The sequence below is a fragment of the Geotrypetes seraphini genome, chromosome 9 (assembly GCF_902459505.1).
Source record: "Geotrypetes seraphini chromosome 9, aGeoSer1.1, whole genome shotgun sequence".
Lineage (NCBI taxonomy): Eukaryota > Metazoa > Chordata > Amphibia > Gymnophiona > Dermophiidae > Geotrypetes > Geotrypetes seraphini.
The window spans coordinates 29116374-29136575 of NC_047092.1; the positions used below are offsets into that span (position 1 = coordinate 29116374).

General features: G+C 41.5%; 1 protein-coding gene across 1 annotated transcript in view; it reads left to right on the forward strand.

The window, feature by feature from the left end:
* IQUB (IQ motif and ubiquitin domain containing) overlaps window positions 1–19960 on the forward strand; it is a 79875-nt gene extending 59915 nt beyond the window's left edge. Inside the window, exons 12-13 of the mRNA XM_033958053.1 lie at window positions 2015–2200; window positions 18736–19960. Coding sequence (XP_033813944.1) covers window positions 2015–2200; window positions 18736–18918 — 369 coding nt within the window. The 3' untranslated portion in view covers window positions 18919–19960. The remainder of the gene's footprint in view (window positions 1–2014; window positions 2201–18735) is intronic.
* Window positions 19961–20202: the final 242 nt, after the last annotated feature.

The window sequence follows — 20202 nt, forward strand, 5'->3', positions numbered from 1 at the left end:
TCTACTGCCCAGTGCTTGCACTAAGGTTCAGAGACCACATGCTTTCCAGACATTGCTAAGATGCTCACAGAACATTGGGAGGACCCGAAAGGGCTCCTTCAGCTGGTGAAGGCCATGACAAAACTTTATCCAGTGGATGCTGAGTTTCATCAGCTGTTCCATCCACCAAAGGTGAATTCCTTTGTGGCGCAGGTTACAAAGCTTACTTCATTCCCCAGTGAAGGGGAAGTGGTGTTGAAGGTTACGCAGGACCGCAGGCTGGACTTTGTCTTTAAGAGACAATTTGAGGTCAAAGCATTGGAGTTGAAGGCGGCAGCAGCAGTGTCATATGTCACACGTGCTTGCAATTTAAAGTTATGTCATGCCCTGGGAGCAGATGCTGATGTGGATTCCCAGTTTCTTATGTCTGGAATGGGTTATGTAATATATATAACCCAGGGTAGGTAATCCCAAAATAATATTAGATGAAAATGTGGCCATGGAGTTCCAACATAATTCTTACATATAGTGCCATTTGAACAAATCACCTCTCGCTACTCAGCAATTAAAAATAGGAAGAGAAACATCAGACTTATAGGAGGCCCCAATGATCCATTAACAATATATAACACAGTTATTTCAGGTCCTGTGAAAATTTAAGTCTTTAATCATTTGAATCTCTACCTTAAGTCCTCAATAAAAGCCCTAATCAAGGCAACATAGTTGTGAAATACTATCAAAATAATCACAATACCCCGAGCATCTTAAAAAACTCATTGGGGACTGAAAATATTACCAAAATGGTTTCACAGAATTAGCAAAAAACGTTGGTGCGTCGGTGTTCTGCCGACATTATTGAATGTTAGCTGGTACCACCAATGTCTACCTATTTGTATAGCGTGATGAATCTCCTGAAGCAGGTTATAGAAACTAAAACGCTCAGTTGGTGAGCGTTGGGTGCATACATGAAAACCGCACTGGAGTCTATATAGACGAGATAAGTGATCGCATGATATACAAAAATTTTTTTGCCAATTCTGTGATAGGGGAAACCACTAATATTGGGAAGAAACCAGAGAGTATCTTTCAGAACTCCCAAGTTTGTTAGTGTAGGTTACGCTCAGGTAGGTGGCCTCTTCGTTCCATCTCATTATATGGTTAAATGTTTAGTTGTTTTATGATTATTTCGTGTTATAGGTTGTGCTATGAGCAGAACAGACTTGTTTTTCGGGTCGAGTTCTCCTCTAGGGCTCACCATCTGCTTTGATATGAACTGAGAAATTGCAAGAGAGCCCAGAGTGATGGGAGGTGGAGTAGAAAAATATAAATAAGGCCCTCTACACAGGATCTCATGATCAGAGATTCACAACCCACCTGTTCCAGAATGATGTGCCTATTTACCAGAAAGATGATTACCAAGATAAGTACCTAATCTTTCCTACAACCCACATAGAGATGCATCCCAGCTGATATTCCAGATTTGTCATAGGGAAATGCCATTAACAGTATCACACCCTGCCATTTGGTCCAGCTCTTCAGATATTCACAAAATGTCTTGCAGTTGTAGCAGTATATCTATTCAGACTGGGAATACAGACAATAGTCTGGTAAAGATCACATCTTGAGAAGAAGAAGAAGGATCAGTGTTCACAACCAGCCGGGTGCCAGAATTGCTAGGGTTCATTATAAATTACCCCAAGTTTCAGCTAAGCCTCTCTCCACAATTGTAATTCATTGGAACTCTGCTAGACACAACTCAGGCGAAAACCTTTGTGTTTTAGCAGAAGATCATCAATCTATATTCACACTAGTAGAATACAAGAATGTAGGGCCACATGGCTTCAAAGTGCATGTAATGCTCCTGGCATATCTCAAAAAGATGAGATTAACTGACCCTATGCACACAGTGGACTCAGCCTCCTCACAGGCTGTGAAATATTATATCTAATCTAGTAAAAGATATCCCATTTCAAATTCTGCAGTATAAAAAAAATGCTTATGATAGATGTGTGCAAACATTTTCTTTAAATTTCAGGAGAAGGATATTCAGTACCTGGTTGACCTTATTTGGGCTGCTCAGTCTGCTCTCAGTGCCTGCAGCGATCTCTTTGAGCTGGTCTTGGTTAGATGGAATAAGAAAATTGAATGGTCTCCATGGAACTGCATTCTTCTGACTAAAGATGAAGCAGTTTCTCATCTCAAACTTTGTAATCCAGAGCAGGTAAAATAGAACACAAATCTTTCCCCAAAATACATGTTTTTTATCGTCTTGTTTTTGTACAGTACATAGTTCATATGTTATGTTAGTTATTTAACTGGCTTCTGTTTAACATAAGTAAACGTATCTTACTGTTTCTTCTATGCCCTTTGCTTTGCCATTACGGGGGTAATTATATAAAGGATTTCCTGCATGTAAAGCAAGTTTTACATGTGAAAAATGACTTATTACAAAAAACACGTGTACAAGTATTCATTCTGATAAGATCACACAGGTGTTCCGGGTATGTTGTATGGGTTTTGCTGAGGCAGAATTGTGATCCACAGAAGAGGCACGGGTTTACATGGACAAGATGAATAAGCCCTAATGACCATAGCCTGAGCCATTTCTGGTTACCTGTACTATATATAGTCATATAGTATTTGCACGTGCCCCAGAGCTGATGTAAATTAATATGCCATTGCGGATAGTTATGGGAAACCTTCCTATTAGAAACAAGAACATACTTGAGTCTATTTTTAGTTGCGTACATTCTGGTTCAGCAGGAACTTATCTAACCTTTTCTTGAATCCCTGGAAGGTGCTTTCCCCTATAACAGCCTCCAGAAGAGCATTCCAGATTTCTACCACTCTCTGGGTGAAGAAGAACTTCCTTACGTTTGTACAGAAGCTACCCCCTTTTAACTTTAGAAAGTGCCCTCTCGTTCTCTCCACCTTGGAGAGAGTGAACAATCTCTCTTTCTCTACTAAGTATATTCCCTTCAATATCTTGAATGACTCGATCATGTCCCCTCTCAGTCTCTTTTCAAGGGAGAAGAGGCTCAGTTTCTCTAGCCTCTCAATGTACGGCAACTCCTCCAGTCCCTTAACCATTTTTGTTGCTCTTCTCTGGACCCTTTCGAGTAGTACTATGTCCTTTTTCATGTACTGCGACCAGGATATTAATCATTGTTCTGTCTAGTATAATCACAGTCTCTCCACCTTTTATAAAATATATAGTTTTTAAATAGTTTAACTTACAATAAGTTGTGCTTTATGCATAAATGTAGATCTGGAGAGCCTTTCCCCACCCCTAGAAAATTAGTAAAAACGAAACTGTTCAACCGATTTGTCACCTAAGAATTTGTTGTTCATTATCTCTCATACTCTGTATACTGAATTCATTGCTTCTACATTGCAACTATGTCGCTGACTGTCCAGCTCTTCTTCTTGTACTTGTATTCATTGATTCTATATTGTAACTATATCGCTGATTGTCCCGCCCCTCTTATTGTAAACCGCCTCGAACTACCATGGCTTTGGCGGTATATAAGAAAATAAATTATTATTATTATATATATATGGCTCTCAGGATTGCATGTGCAAATCTTGATGAGTCAGTTATCACCGATAATTGAACCCCTTGGCTCTAAAAAATGGGTGCAGCCATGGAAGTTTCATAGGTAGATCAGGAGCATTCCTGTAGTTTATGAACGCTGTTATAGAATAAAGGGGATCCGCACCTACTGTAATTTAGGCACGAGGATTTACACCAAGGCAAAAGGTGGTAGTTGATCCTGGTGCTAAGTGCTATTTTTTTTTTCTGCACCATTTATAGACTTTGGTCCTGTATGTCAAATTTTCAAATGAAAATTTCAAGCTTTTGACTGAGGTACACAAATTTGTTACTTGGGGCAATTTTCAAAACAACTCGGGTACTGGCAAAGCCCATAGGTAATTTAACCCACAAATCTTGTTCCCTTTTTCAAGGGGAAAGCATGTGCACACTTTTCTTTTGAAAATTGTCTAGGACAGGGGTGTCAAAGTCCCTCCTCGAGGGCTGCAATCCAGTTGGATTTCTAGGAGTTCCCCAATGAATATGCATGAGTCTATTAGCATACAATGAAAGCAGTGCATGCAAATAGATCTCATGCATATTCATTGGGGAAAACCTGACAGGATTGCGGCCCTCGAGCAGGGACTTTGACACCCCTGGTCTAGGAGGGAAAAGTACAGCAAGACTGCCGAAACCACAACTACCTGTAGAGCTTTCCAGTTAACCTTTTCCTTTTCTTACAATGTGTTAGTTTTCAAAATGCGAAGCTACATACATTACAGCATTTACCACCCCCAGGAATGTCTTCATTGATTGAAGGTAAAATTGTGTGTGAAACAGTCAGGGCAAATCTATAATACGACACCCACATTTACACATCACTTGAATGATAAGTGCACAGAATACTTTCACTATTGTGGGTGAGCATAAGCTTACACTTAAATACACTTAAGCACTGTTCTGTAAGGGCATACTTTAGTGGTCAAGTGTGTAAATACAAGGGTATGTTCACATGGGCAGAGTATAGGAGGGGCAAGGCAGAGGTTACATGTGCCCTTGCGTTATTTGGACCCCCAGTATTACACTATGGCTGGTGAAGGCACATAAATGTAAGGTATGCCATTATAAAATAGACTCTTACTGTGTTGCATTGGGGTACCTAAAAGGAGGAGCCCACATATAGAATTACCCCCAATGTATGTAATTTAATCTACAGAGTGGGTGGGCAGTTTTCAGACAGCAGATTTATTTGGGTAAATTGCCTTTCACCTGCCTAAATCACTTTTAAAGATTGTCCTAGAGCCTATATACTAACAGCCATTAAGCTTAATAAGCAAGTTAGATAATGCATGTGTTTACTTTCTAAAACAGCCATTTTAAAAATGATGCAATTATATTAGTTGTAACAAAGACATATATGTGAACTATACTAATTAGTTTATTATCCATTAATGTTTTTTATTTTCAAAGCTAAAAAATGTTGTGTTGTGCATTTGGGCTGCAGAAACCCAAGGGAGCGGTACAGTATAGGGATGAACTATTTCTATGCACAGAAGGGTTGCGGGCCTTGTGTTGGCCAAATAGATGGAAAAGGTGAGGGCAAAAGCTAGAAGGATGCTTGACTGTGTACTGTGTACAAAAGGGAATGACCAGAAGGAAAAGGAGGTGAGGTTATAACTCTCTGGTGAGACCTCGTTTAGAGTACAATTCTGGAGACTGCACTTCAAAAAGATCTAAACAGTCCAGAGAGCAGTTAGTGGTCTTTGTCATAAAGTGTAGGGAGATAAACTTAAAGCTCTCAATGTGCATACTTTGGAAGAAGGGAGATATGATCAAGATGTGTAAATACTTGTAAGGGATAAATTAACAGGAGGCAGTGAGCTCTGGAATGAGGGGCATGGGATGAAGGTGAAAGAGGACAGACTCACGGTCAGTCTAAGGAAATACTTCTTTATGGAAAGAGTGGTGTGTTTGGAAAACCTCCTAAGAAAGACTGTGTTTGAATTCAAGAAAGGAGGGGCTAAGCACAGATGATCTCTAAGGCAGTGCTGTACAGCCCTCTCCTGGAGGCACACCTACCAAACTGAATATGCATGAGAGATTTACATACAGTGGGTTTCCAGTGTATGTAAGTTTATCTCTTGCATATTTACAATGGTAATCCTGAAAACCTGTCTGGTAAGGTGTGTCTTCTTACTAACTGGCAAGATGAAATTCTGATGGAAGAGCTCCTTGTATAGAGGTTAACACAGCTACCCTGGAGTGACCAGAGTGCAACCCTGGAAGCTAATTAGCAGTGGTTTTGATGGAAAGTCCCAGGAATCTTTTCTGTTGGTTGAAGTAAGAGGCTGCAGCCCACAGAAAGTACACTGTACTTTAAATTTCAAGAAAGCTGAGCTTTATCTTAGAAAATCTTAAAACAGATGTTAAAGTGAAAAGAGAAATCCATCAAAAGCCAGCTTTTTACTTGTTGGCATGCAGCTTTATAAAATTAGAGAGTTAGGAAACTCTCTAATTGTGGCTACTATCTGTGAATTTTGCGAGCACTATATATACCATATCTATGGGAGATAATTTTTATAAGGTCATTTTTGAGCATACATGGACTCACAGATGACAAGCCAGCATAAAACTACAGCTGTAATGCTATGTACTTTGTTGTCTTTATAAAACTGACCTAAAATAGATGCCTGAAAATGCACTTTCTAGACGCCTCTTTATAAAATTACCCTCTAAGTGGTGATGCCCAGCTGCTGTCTGTATAATTCAGTGGTTTAATTTAGACTAGTAAAAAAAGATGTCCTAAATTTGAATCACTTATCTATGACAATCCGCAAAATGTTTGGGGGTGTGGGGAGTATCGCCTCCTACAAAGGCGATTGAGGCCCTGCAGCTTTCCCTACCCAGCGTTCTGCCTTCTGATTCTACGAGAATTCATCGCAGCCGATTCAGCACTGAAACGGCCATGATGAATCGTCCTAGACCCAGTTTCTTTGTGGTCTGGCAGTAGCAGGGATAAGCAGTTTTTGGAGATGGGGCAGTTTGCAGTATAGTGGAGCAGGTGCAGGTGGGTATTTTCTGGGGATAGGGGAAAGGGGATTGTCTTAGGGCAGAGGAGGAGTAGGGAGAGGATGTTTGAAAAGAGGAATTCCCCAAACAACTATTTTAACTGTATGTAAGTTTCTATGTTTCAAAGGTTGAAACTCCTTCTCCCATAGAAATGTATTAGGGGGGAGGGGGAAAGAGACCCTTATTCTCTGGCATTCCTAGTTTGATCTGGCTCATTTTCAAATCTTTGTGTCTTTCTACCAGTGTCCCCTACATACCAAGTTTCATCTTCTATTAAGTTTTTGGAAAGTTATGTAGGCAGACGTTCTTGATCCCTTTTGTATAATTCTTTCCAACTTCAGTTGGGTTGAAAAGAGTAAAAAGTTCAAATTGCTATTGATCATTCACCCTACAATCATACACAAGCTGTTGTATACACCGGTATTTGAGATAACAGAACATGGATTGGTGGTAAGGAAAATTCAGATGCTGTAGTCTGCAGTGGGGCCACTGGAATCTGGCTGAGAAATCGACTTTTTCTTCCGGTCTTAATAATGATCAGTGGTATGCACATAGTAATGTTCCAGAATATGTAAGAGGTTACAAATAGCAGTTGTGTTTATTACAGCTTCTTAATAATATTCTGTGAATTATATGTAATAAAGTAGCTGTTCATTCTGAAATGAAATTCTGGTATTCTGAGAAATTGACATATGCTAATTGTACAGAGACAGCCTAATTTGATGGATTAGACACTGCTGCTTAATGAGTGATGTATAAATATATTTTAAATAAGAAAATTAATTTATTTTAATGATAATTTATATTAGTGATATAAACTATCTAGAAATAATAGATTTTAGATCTCTGTGGGTATAATGCTTGCTCATTTAGACAGAATTAGAGAAAGCTGTTCATTAGCCCTTAAGGCCTATTTCATTATTTTCTAAAGAATACTCTAGAAATTTTACTAATTGTTCTTTTTTTTTGTTGTTTTTGATGGCTTTTCATATGAATCTGTTAACAATATGCCTATTCCTGCCAATAGATGGCATCATATCATCAACTCTTTGTCAGTAATCATCAGCCTTAGTGGCTACAAAGAATTTGTTAGACAAACTGAATAAATCGCTGTATCCTCTATTAAAAACTAAAAAAAAAAAAAATTAGAAAGCTAATCTTTGCTTTTCCTCCCCAACTATCAAGCAGCAAATAAAACATACAATTTCTTAGAATACTTATGCTGTTAATAATCAATGTCAATCCATACCTTCTGGGCACTGTGCAGTGTATAAGTAATATGCTTCATCACGTACAACTTTACTGCCAATTCATTATTTTTTAAACTTTTTAAGCAGTTCCTCTACAATTTCACTGAACTCTAGGAGAAAGCAACCATGTAGACAAGAAGATCATCAATGGATCTGACTTCAGAGATGTGCATGGGCACATAAGAACATAAGCAATGCCTCCACTGGGTCAGACCCGAGGTCTATCGTGCCCAGCAGTCCGCTCACGCGGCGGCCCAATAGGTTCAGGACCTGTGCAGTAGCCCTCTATCTATACCCCTCTATCCCTTTTTCCAGCAGGAAATTGTCCAATCCTTTCTTGAACTCCAGTACCGTACTCTGTCCTATTACGTCCTCTGGAAGCGCATTCCAGGTGTCCACCACACGCTGGGTAAAGAAAAACTTCCTAGCATTCGTTCTGAATCTGTCTCCTTCCAACTTTTCCGAATGCCCTCTTGTTCTTTTATGTTTTGAGAGTTTGAAGAATCTGTCCCTCTCTACTCTCTCTATGCCCTTCATGATCTTGTAGGTCTCTATCATGTCTCCTCTGAGTCTCCACTTTTCCAGGGAGAAGAGCCCCAGTCTCTCCAATCTTTCAGTGTATGAAAGGTTTTCCATGCCCTTAATCATTCGTGTCACTCACCTCTGGACCCTCTCAAGTACTGCCATATCCTTCTTAAGGTACGGTGACCAATACTGAACACAGTACTCCAGGTGCGGGCGCACCATTGCCCGATACAACGGCAGTATGACTTCTCTCATTCTGGTCGTAATACCCTTCTTAATAATAATACCCAACATTCTGTTTGCCTTCTTCGCGGCTTCGTCTGGTCTCCAACCCCAAACACCCCAAGTCAATTCCTTTCTGTCCTTATACCATTTCCATCAGTTTGGTACCATTCCCTCACCGGGTCTAGGGGGAGTACACACTGTAGTTCTGGGTATATGGGGAGTACACATTGTGGTTCTGAGCCTCAGGAAAGCACAAATAACACAAACAATGCTAAAGGTGTTCAAATAGCTCAAACAGGAATATCCCCACTGAGACATAACAAAAACATAACATGGAGGGCTATGTACGTCAACGCACACAGTTTAGGAAACAAGATCCTGGAATTGGAAACAGAAATAAGGAATGCTGACCTGGATGTGGTGGCGATATCCGAAACCTGGCTCACAGACTCCCACGGGTGGGACATGGTCATACCGGGTTACAACTTGCTTCGCCGGGACAGAGAGGGTAGGAAGGAAGGGGGTGTAGCATTATATACTAAAGATGACATTAAGGTCACGAGAATCTCAGATGTCCAGTATACTGGGGAATCCCTTTGGGTTAATTTGGCCAGAGGGAAGGACAAATGCTTGTATCTTGGTGTAATTTACAGACCCCCAAGACAACAGGATGACCTGGATATGGAAATAATCGAAGATATAGAAAATATCACCTTGCGTGGGGACACAGTATTGCTAGGTGACTTCAACATGCCTGATGTGGATTGGGTTACACTTACCTCTGCTTCCGGCAGCAGCAGGAGGCTATTAAACTCTATGAAAGGAGCAAGCCTCAGGCAACTGGTGTTGGAACCGACAAGGGATCAGGCAATACTGGACCTGATACTTACCAATGGAGAAAGTGTCACAGAGGTCTCGGTGGGCGACACATTGGCCTCCAGTGACCACAACATGGTATGGTTCAATATCAGGAAAGGTTTCACTAAATCTACTACACTAACCAAAGTCCTCAAATTCAAGGACACAAATTTCAAAGAAATGGGAGACTTCGTTCACCAGGCGCTACAAAGCCAAGAAGAAACCGATAACGTGGAAGACATGTGGTCGACTTTGAAAGCAACCATACAAGAAGCAACAAACCGCTATGTAAAATCAGTAAGTAAACGGCGAAGGAACAATAAGCCATAGTGGTTTACTGCGGAGATCTCAGACCTGATCAAGGAGAAGAAAAAAGCATTCATCTCTTACAAACAATCAGGGAAGCAGGACTCTAGAGCAGACTACCTGGCCAAATCAAAAGCCGTCAAAACAGCAGTCAGGGAGGCTAAATTCCTCATGGAGGAGTCTTTAGCAAAGAACATCCAGGAGGGAGATAAATCCTTCTTCAGGTATATCAGTGATAGAAGAAAAAACTCAGGCGGGATTGTACGTCTTAGGAAACCAGACGGAGACTATGTGGAAAAGGATTCGGAAAAAGCCCAACTATTAAATGAATACTTCTGCTCAGTCTTCACCCGAGAAGCGCCAGGGCTCGGCCCTCAGCTACAGACAAGGGTTGGCTCAGTTGACCCGTTTAGTAACTTTGAGTTTACGCCCAGCAGTGTCTATGGTGAGCTGTCAAAGCTCAAGGTTAACAAAGCAATGGGGCCGGACAACCTGCACCCCAGGGTGCTTAGGGAGCTGAGTGATGTCTTGGCGGAGCCACTGTCCGCGCTCTTCAACCTCTCCCTTAGTACAGGCAGCGTCCCATTGGACTGGAGGACGGCTAACGTCATTCCACTCCACAAGAAAGGCTCAAAGATGGAAACAGCAAACTACAGACCAGTGAGTCTAACATCGATAGTGAGCAAACTAATGGAAACTCTAATCAAACACCAATTAGATAAGATCCTGGATGAGGAGAATCTACGGGATCCCCGACAACATGGATTTACTAAGGGGAGATCCTGCCAATCCAACCTGATCAGCTTCTTTGACTGGGTAACGGGGAAGCTGGATATTGGGGAGTCCCAGGACATCGTGTACCTGGACTTTAGCAAAGCATTCGATAGCGTACCACACCGCAGGTTACTGAGCAAGATGAGTTCTATAGGATTAGGTAACACATTGACGAAATGGGTTGGGAGCTGGCTTGGAGGTAGGCTCCAAAGGGTGGTGGTGAACAGCACCCCCTCCGAAATGACGGAGGTGATTAGTGGAGTACCACAGGGCTCAGTCTTGGGCCCAATCCTATTCAACATCTTTATAAGAGACTTGGCAGAAGGGCTTCGAGGTAAAATAACATTATTCGCCGATGACGCCAAACTGAGTAATGTAGTGGGCAAATGCACAACAGACGAAGATTCAGTGCCCGACAACATGATGCACGACCTACTCCTACTGGAGCGATGGTCTAGGACATGGCAACTCAACTTCAATGCCAAAAAAATGCAAAGTTATGCACCTGGGCAGCCAGAATCCATGCAAGTCTTATACCCTTAATGGCGAGATCCTAGCAAAAACGGTAGCAGAACGAGACTTGGGGGTAATCGTCAGTGAGGACATGAAGTCTGCCAATCAAGTGGAGCAGGCTTCGTCCAAGGCAAGACAAATCATGGGCTGCATACGAAGGGGTTTCGTCAGTCGTAAGGCGGAAGTCATTATGCCATTGTATAGATCCATGGTGAGGCCCCACCTGGAATACTGTATGCAATTCTGGAGGCCGCATTATCGCAAGGATGTGCTGAGACTGGAGTCGGTGCAAAGAATGGCCACCCGGATGGTCTCAGGACTCAAGGATCTACCATACGAAAAACGGCTTGACAAATTACAGCTATACTCGCTCGAGGAGCGCAGAGAGAGGGGGGACATGATCGAGACGTTCAAGTATCTTACGGGCCGCATCGAGGCGGAGGAAGATATCTTCTTTTTCAAGGGTCCCACGACAACAAGAGGGCATCCGTTGAAAATCAGGGGCGGGAAACTATGAGGTGACACCAGGAAATTATTTTTCACTGAAAGAGTGGTTGATCGCTGGAATAGTCTTCCACTGCAGGTGATTGAGGCCAGCAGCGTGCCTGATTTTAAGGCCAAATGGGATCGGCACATGGGATCTATTCACAGGGCAAAGGTAGGGGAGGGACATTAAGGTGGGCAGACTAGATGGGCCGTGGGCCCTTATCTGCCGTCTATTGTTTCTATGTTTCTATGTTTCATCTCCACGGTTTTCTTTCTCATCCCTGTACCTAACCCACATTTAAAAGATCATGTAAAGGCCAAAAAAAACCAACCCATAAAATAAGTCCTATAACTTGTTAAAATTGAATGCAAAACAGTAAGCATAACTTTGTTAAATGTGCAAGAAAAACATATTATTTATTAACATGGACTGTGAAAACAATCATTCTAAACAGTGTAAAAAATAATAAACCATCTACATGGCCAAAGCGTAGTTCTGTTCAACATTCCTCGAATGTTCTGCAGCTGAAAAAGAACATTCTAACAATGATTTGGTGGCAGGAGTTCCAAGCAGAAAGCAGCTAATACATATTAGTTTTGACTACACATTTATTTATTTTAAAATTTATATACCACATACAACTATGAGATTTCCCTCCAATTATCACAAATAACATAGACATGTCTAAACAACATCATTAATCGTCCTTGTTATAATAGCTATAGAGCACAAATTCAATCAATTCAGAAATACAAGCAAGCTTTAAATCATCCATTGATATCAGAAAAATTCTAAAAAGCGATAATCAACTGAAATATAGCTTAGCATAAAAAGGCATTGGCAAATAATTGAGTTTTCAGCCTGGAACCTTTGTTACCGATAGGTAGTATGAGATTAGCAGAATTCCTTGTCTGAACTCGATATGTATGCATCCACTTTGGTGATCACTGGGACTGTCTCCTAGCTCTTGAATAAGTCTCCAAATAAATCTGTCTCTGATTCTTTTCGTTTAGTTGCACCTCGACTACAGCTTGATCTGCTGTCAGTGTTTGCAGTTTGTTTATGGCACTGTTCCACCCTTCGACTATCATTAGATCTAAACGACCCTTCAGCTTTGAATCTAGCAACCTTGTCTCTGTAACTGTAAAATAGCGATCAGGTGCTCCGCAGGATGATTATTTAAGGATGCTACCTCACGGCTGGCTGAGCATACTAATGTCAGGTGCTATTTCAACCGATATTTTGTTGGGCCCATCAGATGTACTAAAGGCTTTGTTTCTGTCAACAGTTCTGTTGTAGCCCTTTTTTGCTAGCAAGCAGCCATCAATTGCCTACTGCCCTCGCAAAATATAGTTCATCTAGAAGAGATACTGCTTTTTTTTTTTTTTTTTTTTTGGGGGGGGGGAAGGAGTATTGCATGGTTTAACTTTATATACTCATATATAAAACATATACCACTTAATATGGGAAATACACTACCTAAGCAGCATAATCCTATTCAGGCCTCAGATTCGGAGCATACGCGTAGTCCTATCATGGACTGAACGGTCAGTGTAATGTTATAGCTCCATACTCCAGTCATAGGCCAAACAACTTGGACTTAATTTTTTTGAAACTTTTTCTTAAGTGAAGCTTAAATAATGTGATTTAAAAATCCAGTCCTATAAAATTTAAACTTTTGAACTTCAAAATCACATTATTTAAGCTTCACTTAAGAAAAAGTTTCAAAAAAATTAAGTCCAAGTTGTTTGGCCTATGACTGGAGTATGGAGCTATAACATTACACTGACCGTTCAGTCCATGATAGGACTACGCGTATGCTCCGAATTTGAGGCCTGAATAGGATTATGCTGCTTAGGTAGTGTATTTCCCATATTAAGTGGTATATGTTTTATATATGAGTATATGATATTTTGACCACTTGGGTTTATTATATTTAGTCTATATGGTTTAATTTTAGCCATTTAGCACAACTATTCTGTGCTGGCTTTATCTGGCCAAATAGCAACCATTAAAGTTAACCAGGAAGCTTTATCCAGTCAATATTTGGATAAAGTTAGCTGGACAAAATTATCAAACTAACTTTAACTTCTGAAGATCGAATAAGTAGCAGCTGTATGTTATTGCTTTATGTAAGCAGGGGCCAGTCCAAGGTCCAATTATGGCAGCAGTTGAGATAGTAGCAAAACATCAAGGTGTGTGGGATAAGGATTGAGCCAGCACATGCTTTGGTCCCAGACTCCATGGTGGACTTGTGCTGTTCTGGCTGTCATATAGAAGATAAGTCCTGAGAGCACAGCCATAACTGATAAAGTCCCTGGAATGCTGTATGAATATTCATCTGCTTTGAAACTGATAGTGATAATTGTATTATGCAGTATATAAGGGGAAGGGGGCATTACTATTATGGCCCCCATAACTAATATGTATTAGATACACTTTTAGTTAAGGTTTTAAAAGACACTAATATTATATGAAAATGTAGCTGAATAATAGAAGTCCTTCACACACACAGCAAAGTATAAACAGCAGCTCGCAGAATACATATTTTTCCTTCATAGAACAAAATACAGTGGTACCTTGGATTACCAGCATAATCCGTTCCAGGAGCATGCTCGTAATCCAAAATGCTCGTTTATCAAAGTGAGTTTCCTCATAGGAAATAATGGAAACTCACTTTGATATGTTCCCACCCCCCGAAGCCAGCGGCGCTGCTCTATCCCCCCCCCGAGAACCGGCATTGCTCCCCCCGAAGCCCCCCCCTGCGATCCAGCACCCTCCCCCCCGCGATCCGGCACCCTCCCCCCGCGCGATCGGGCACCCCCCCGCCGCGATTGGGCATCCCCCCGCTGCTACGTACTGTCATCTGGGCACTGGCACCAGTATGTCTTGTGCGTTGGTGCTGGTGCCCGAAGATCGGCCTCCTCTTCTTGCTAGGCTTGAGCATCTGCGCATCACTTGAACTCGCAGGCCTTGAGCATGCGCAGATGCTCAAAGCCCAGCAAGAAGAGGAGGCCGATCTTCGGGCACCGGCACCAACGCACAGGACATGCAGGTGCCGGTGCCCAGATGACAGTAAGCAGTGGCGGGGGGGGGAGTGCCCAATTGCAGTAGGGGGGTGCCCGATCGCGGCGGGGTGTGTGTGCCAGATCGCGGGGAGGAGGGTGCCGGATCGCGGGGGGAAGGTGCCGGATCGCGGGGAGGGGGGGGGGCGCTCGTAAATCGAGCCATGCTCGGTTTCCGAGGTGCCGATTTTGCGAATGTTTTGCTCGTCTTGCAAAACACTAGCAAACCGGTGCACTCGTAAACCGAGGTACCACTGTATTTTGGTTTAATGTCTGGAACAAGATGGAACCATAACATAACAGGCCCTGCAAATAAGCTAAAAGTCACACTGACATATTTGTCGCTTGATCAGTTAGGGGAAATCGAAATGTATTGTTTAGCAAATGAGACAGTTTCTGGTAAACACATTTTTCTTCCAGTAGTGGTTTAGACGGTTTAAGAGAGAAAAACACACATCTGTTTATAAGAACACAGTTTTCTTCCACTTACATAGTTAGGGCAAATATTGATGAGTGAGTTAGCATGTGATGAGTTAAGTCACTGTTGCTAAGGAAATTACTAGCAAAGTAAAATTCAGAAAGCATGTGACTTCAATTTGTAAATGGATTGTGATTGGAAGATGTACCAACTACGTATGTTTAATAATGAATTAATTAATGATGTCAATAAAATGGCCAGCCACCTGTATTGGGGAAGACTTTCTGATGTCCCATTACTTTAGAGCAGGGGTGCCCAACACGTCGATCGCGATCGACAGGTCGCTCGCTGAGGCGACCCCAGTCGATCGCAGAGCGGGTTCCCTTCTTCCCTTCTCTTTTTTCCCCTCCTGACTGGCCTGCTCCTGAATTCTGCTGCTGCCTCCGCTGCTCAACATTAAAAAAAAAAAAAAAAAAAAAAGGCTTGGAGAATTTATGCTTCGGGGGCTAACGTGTGCTTGTACCGGCTTCCCTTCTCTTCCCTCTGAAACCGGAAGTTATGTCCGGGGGGAGGGGGGGAAGAGAAGGGAAGCTGGCACGCACATGTTAGAGCCCCATTCGTGGGCTAAAGCGGGAGACAGGTCAGTGAAGCTTGCGATTTGCTCTTCTTGCTGCCAGGTCCTGCCTACTTTCTGTTTCCTCAAAGGCAGGACCCGGCAGCATTTCTCCGAATAGGTCGATCTTGGGCCGATCAGCCTTCCTCTCCCCGACGTCAATTCTGCCGTCGGAGAGGAAGTTCTGGCCAGCGGAACTTCCTCTCCGACGGCAAAATTGACGTCGGGGAGAGGAATGCTGGTGGGCCCGAAGCAAGGAGAGCTTGGCTGGCGGCGGGCGGCTTTGGGGGCCTGTTATCTGATGGCAGCGGCAGTGGCAGTGGCTTGGGGGAGGGCAGGGAGGGAGAAAGAGGGCAGGCAGGGAGACAGAAGGAAAGAAGAGAAACAGAAAAAAAGAAAGGGGGCATGAAGAGAGAAAGAAAGAGAGGGCAGGGAGAGAAGAAGAAAACGTGGGGGGGGGAATGAGGTCAGGAGGAGAGGAAGCATACAGGCTAAAAGAAGGGAAGAAAGATTGGATGCACAGTCAGAAGAAGAAAGTGCAACCAGAGACTCATGAAATCACCAGACAAGGTAGGAAAAATGATTTTATTTTAAATTTAGTGATCAAAATGTGTCTGAATTTATATCTGCTCTCTATATTTTACAATATGGTCCCCTTTTACTACACTGCAATAGAGGTTTTTAGCGCAGGGAGCCTATGAGCGTCGAGAGCAGCACTGGGCATTCAGCGCAGCTCCCTGCGCTAAAAACTGCTATCGTGGTTTAGTAAAAAGGGAGGGGGTGGGTATTTGTCTATTTTTGTATGGTTGTTACTGAGGTGACAGTGCATAGAGTCATCTGCTTTGACCTCTTTGAAAAAACCCCAGAATAGGAATGATAATTAACAATTCTATGCGTACAGTGTGCGTTGTGTTTTTTTTAAATTTTATTGTTGGTAGATCATTTTGACTTGGTCGTTTTAAAAGTAGCTCAAAGCCCAAAAAGTGTGGGCACCCCTGCTTTAGAGGATGCAGAAACGCTTCTCAAAGCTTTGACTACTTTTAACCACACTTGTGTGAGAGATTTCTTTCTCTGATCTCCCTTAAAATAGAATTAAGAGGCAGATAGATAGCCTGCGTATATGATTTTTCAACCAAACAAAATCAGTGTGAATATCTGCAGTAGTAGTATATACAGGGCTATTACAATGAAAACCTAGCTCCTGTGGTCCAATTCTTAGGCAAATAGAAGTACAGGCATGCTTTTACACACAAATTTCAAGGGGATATTTTTCTGTAGGTAAACCCCATTTACCCCAGAAATCTATGGGCAAATTACTCTACGATGCAACATCCCTTGCTAATTTTCTTAATTTATAGTAACACTTTAAAACTACACATAAGAATAGCCTTACTGGGTCAGAGCAAAGGTCCATCAAGCCCAGTAGCCCGTTCTTACTGTGGCCAATCCAGGTCACTAGTACCTGGCCAAAACCCAAAGAGTAGCAACATTCCAGCATCTCAAAGAACAGCAAGATTCTGGAACCCCAATGAGAGCAACATTCCAGAGCTGAGATTGTGATGTCATAATGCCTCATTCCACAGTGCCTCAGAGCCAGCCTCATCAGTGATGTTACAGTGGCTTGATAGTCCTATACTTGGCTCATGTAAGAACATAAGAATAGCCTTACTGGGTCAGATCAAAGGTCCATCAAGCCCAGTAGCCCATTCTCACGGTGGCCAATCCAGGTCACTAGTACCTGGCCAAAATCCAAAGAGCAGCAACATTCCATGCTACCGATCCAGGGCAAGCAGTGACTTCCCCCATGTCTCTTTCAATAACAGACTATGGACCTTTCCTCCAGGAAATTTTCCAAACCCTTCTTAATTCCAGCTAAGCTATACACTCTTACCACAACTTCTGGCAATGCGTTCCAGAACTTAACTATTCTCTGAGTTTAAAAAAATTTCCTCCTATTGGTTTTAAAAGTATTGCCCTGTAACTTCATCGAGTATTCCCTAATCTTTGTAATTTTTGACGGAGTGAAAAATCAATCCACTAGTACCCGTTCTACTCCACTCAGGACTTTGTAGACTTTTCCAAGCTGAAGAGCCCTAACCTTTTTAGTCTTTCCTCATATGAAAGGAGTTCCAACCCCTTTACCATCTTGGTTGTTCTTCTTTGAACCTTTTCTAATGCTGCTATATCTTTCTTGAGATAAGGAGACCAGAAATGAGTGCAATACTCCAGATAAGGTCGTACCATGGAGCAAAACAGAGGCATTATAACATTTTTAGTCTTGTTAACCATCCCTTTTTAAATAATTCCTAGCATCTTGTTTGATTTTTTTGACTGCTGCCCACACATATGGCCTCTTTTAAAAAGCCGCACGGCAACAGCCCCGAAGCTCTTTAAATCTCTATGGGCTTCAGGGCCTTTAGCGCAGCGCAGCCGCTAGAGCGGCTTTGTAAAAGAGGCCGATAGTTTTGCTGAGTTTGTAGCAAATTAGTGATACTGAAAGGTCACTTGGACACACAAAGTCAGAGGCGTGAAGAAAGTACAAGAGATTTATTACGGTATACCGGACTCTAGTGCAGTTAATAGCCTGCCTACTAGAGTGTCAGAAACAGGAAATACACGGACTTTTATGCCCTTTTCGCAAACTAATATATGCAAAAACTACAATTTTCATTTGTTACTTCTATAACTTTCTACAATTATTATTGGTCCTAAGCTCACACTAGCAGGTCACTTATCTAATTCTTACAGTTCTAAATGTTAACTGTACAGAAGGACAGGGTACATCATGGCTCAAACTCTTATCTATTTAGCTTACAATGTGGTAAGGCAGGGACATACATTTTAGGCAGATGAAGTCAATAAATTGTAAACTTTCTTCAGCTATGTAGGCCAGAGCAATATTTTAAACAACAGTTAACCATTTCATGACCCTACAATACAATTGAAGATGCTTTTCCCAAGTAACAATGCCAGCTAAGAATTGCTTAATAAATAATTCAGAATTGGAAATACCAGCTAGTATTGCATGGCAGAAATAGTTCAAACTTGATTTGGTAATGTATAGCGACCTTTATTTGATAATGTATATGACCTTAAATGATGTGATTTTCTTTTCTTTCAGGAATATGAAGTTTCTTTTATTCAGAAGATTAAATTCAGACATATACTTGCTAAGAACTATTTTAAACAGATTCCAGTGATGGTACCTTATTTACGCAAAGAGTTGTCTATTCAGACGTCTCAGAAAACTTATTTTCAAATGCTAAGCAGGACACTGGAAATAGATGATCGGAATGTGGCATAATGAAGCAAAATTAAGTAAAAGATTCTTCTGGTGCTGAGAAATGAGGATTGTAGTCCAGTTACTAAAGCAGACTAAGCATAATGTTGACATCCAAATATGCTGATATTTATAAGGTTAAGCAAACATTATAGTTTGAAGCTTGGGCCTTCTTTTTTTGGATTAAGTATCTTCAATATTATTCTATTATGTCTGGTTATCTATATTCTTTGTGTAACTGAGCCTGTCCCTGCCACATTTCAAGCATCATTACTCAACTATAAAGCTGTTGGAAATTACTTTTAGTTACATTATACTTTGTTTTAATTAAAGAAGTGTGTGTGAGGTGGAGGGGGGGGATGTTTCCATGAAAAGTTAGCTTTTTCCCTTGGTGGTGGTATAACAGAAACACAGCCAGGTTCTTTATTCCCAAAAGAAGAACATGATGGTGCAAATCTTAAAAAGAAGAAAATGTTATTCTTGTCCAAACACTGAGGTATTGAGTTCAGGAGAATTCCTTGCATTCCTCTGGGTATGTTAACTGTGCACTGACATGCCATTCACATAACCTTTCTCAGAATGATGAAGGGCTTCCCAGATTCTCACAGAATAAAGTTGGTTTTTATTTTAATATATGCATTTATGTTCTTGTTTTTAAGAATTAACAAAGAGCCCCATTATGTCTATTTGACTGAATACCTGACTGGGTGCTTTAAACCATGTATTATATATAAAATGTTAACTGCATGAAGAGTTCTCACATGTATATGTAAACTGAGGTTTGTTGGTATCACATGTGCATCGTGGGACTTGGTTTGTGGATTTGTGGGCAGTGTAAGTGCCATTTGTATCATAGTAAATATTCAGCTGTCAGACTTTTGGAACAGATTGATTGTAAGTATCATACAACCTGCTTTTAACTGAATATTTCTTGCAATGTCTTTAATTAAAGGTAGCTTGTATGATATGTTTATAGGAATTGTCACTATTTTTAACAACTGTATTGTATGCCCTTTTTCAGTAAAGATTTAAGTTCTGCAATTTGCAATAAAATATTTAACTCCTCTTTCTTCTTTATTACCCCCCTTTTATAAAAGCGAAGAAGAGATTTTTAGGAACTCTATGACTGTCGGAGCAATGCAGAGCATTCAGTGCACTGGCTGGCAATACAAATCTCATCCATGCTTTTGTAAAAGGCGGGGGTTGGTGGTGGGGGTAAGGGCCTCTTCTATTAAACTGCGCTAGCAGTTTCTAGCACGGGTAGCTGCGCTGAATGGCCCGCACTGCTCCCGACGTTCATAGGAACTC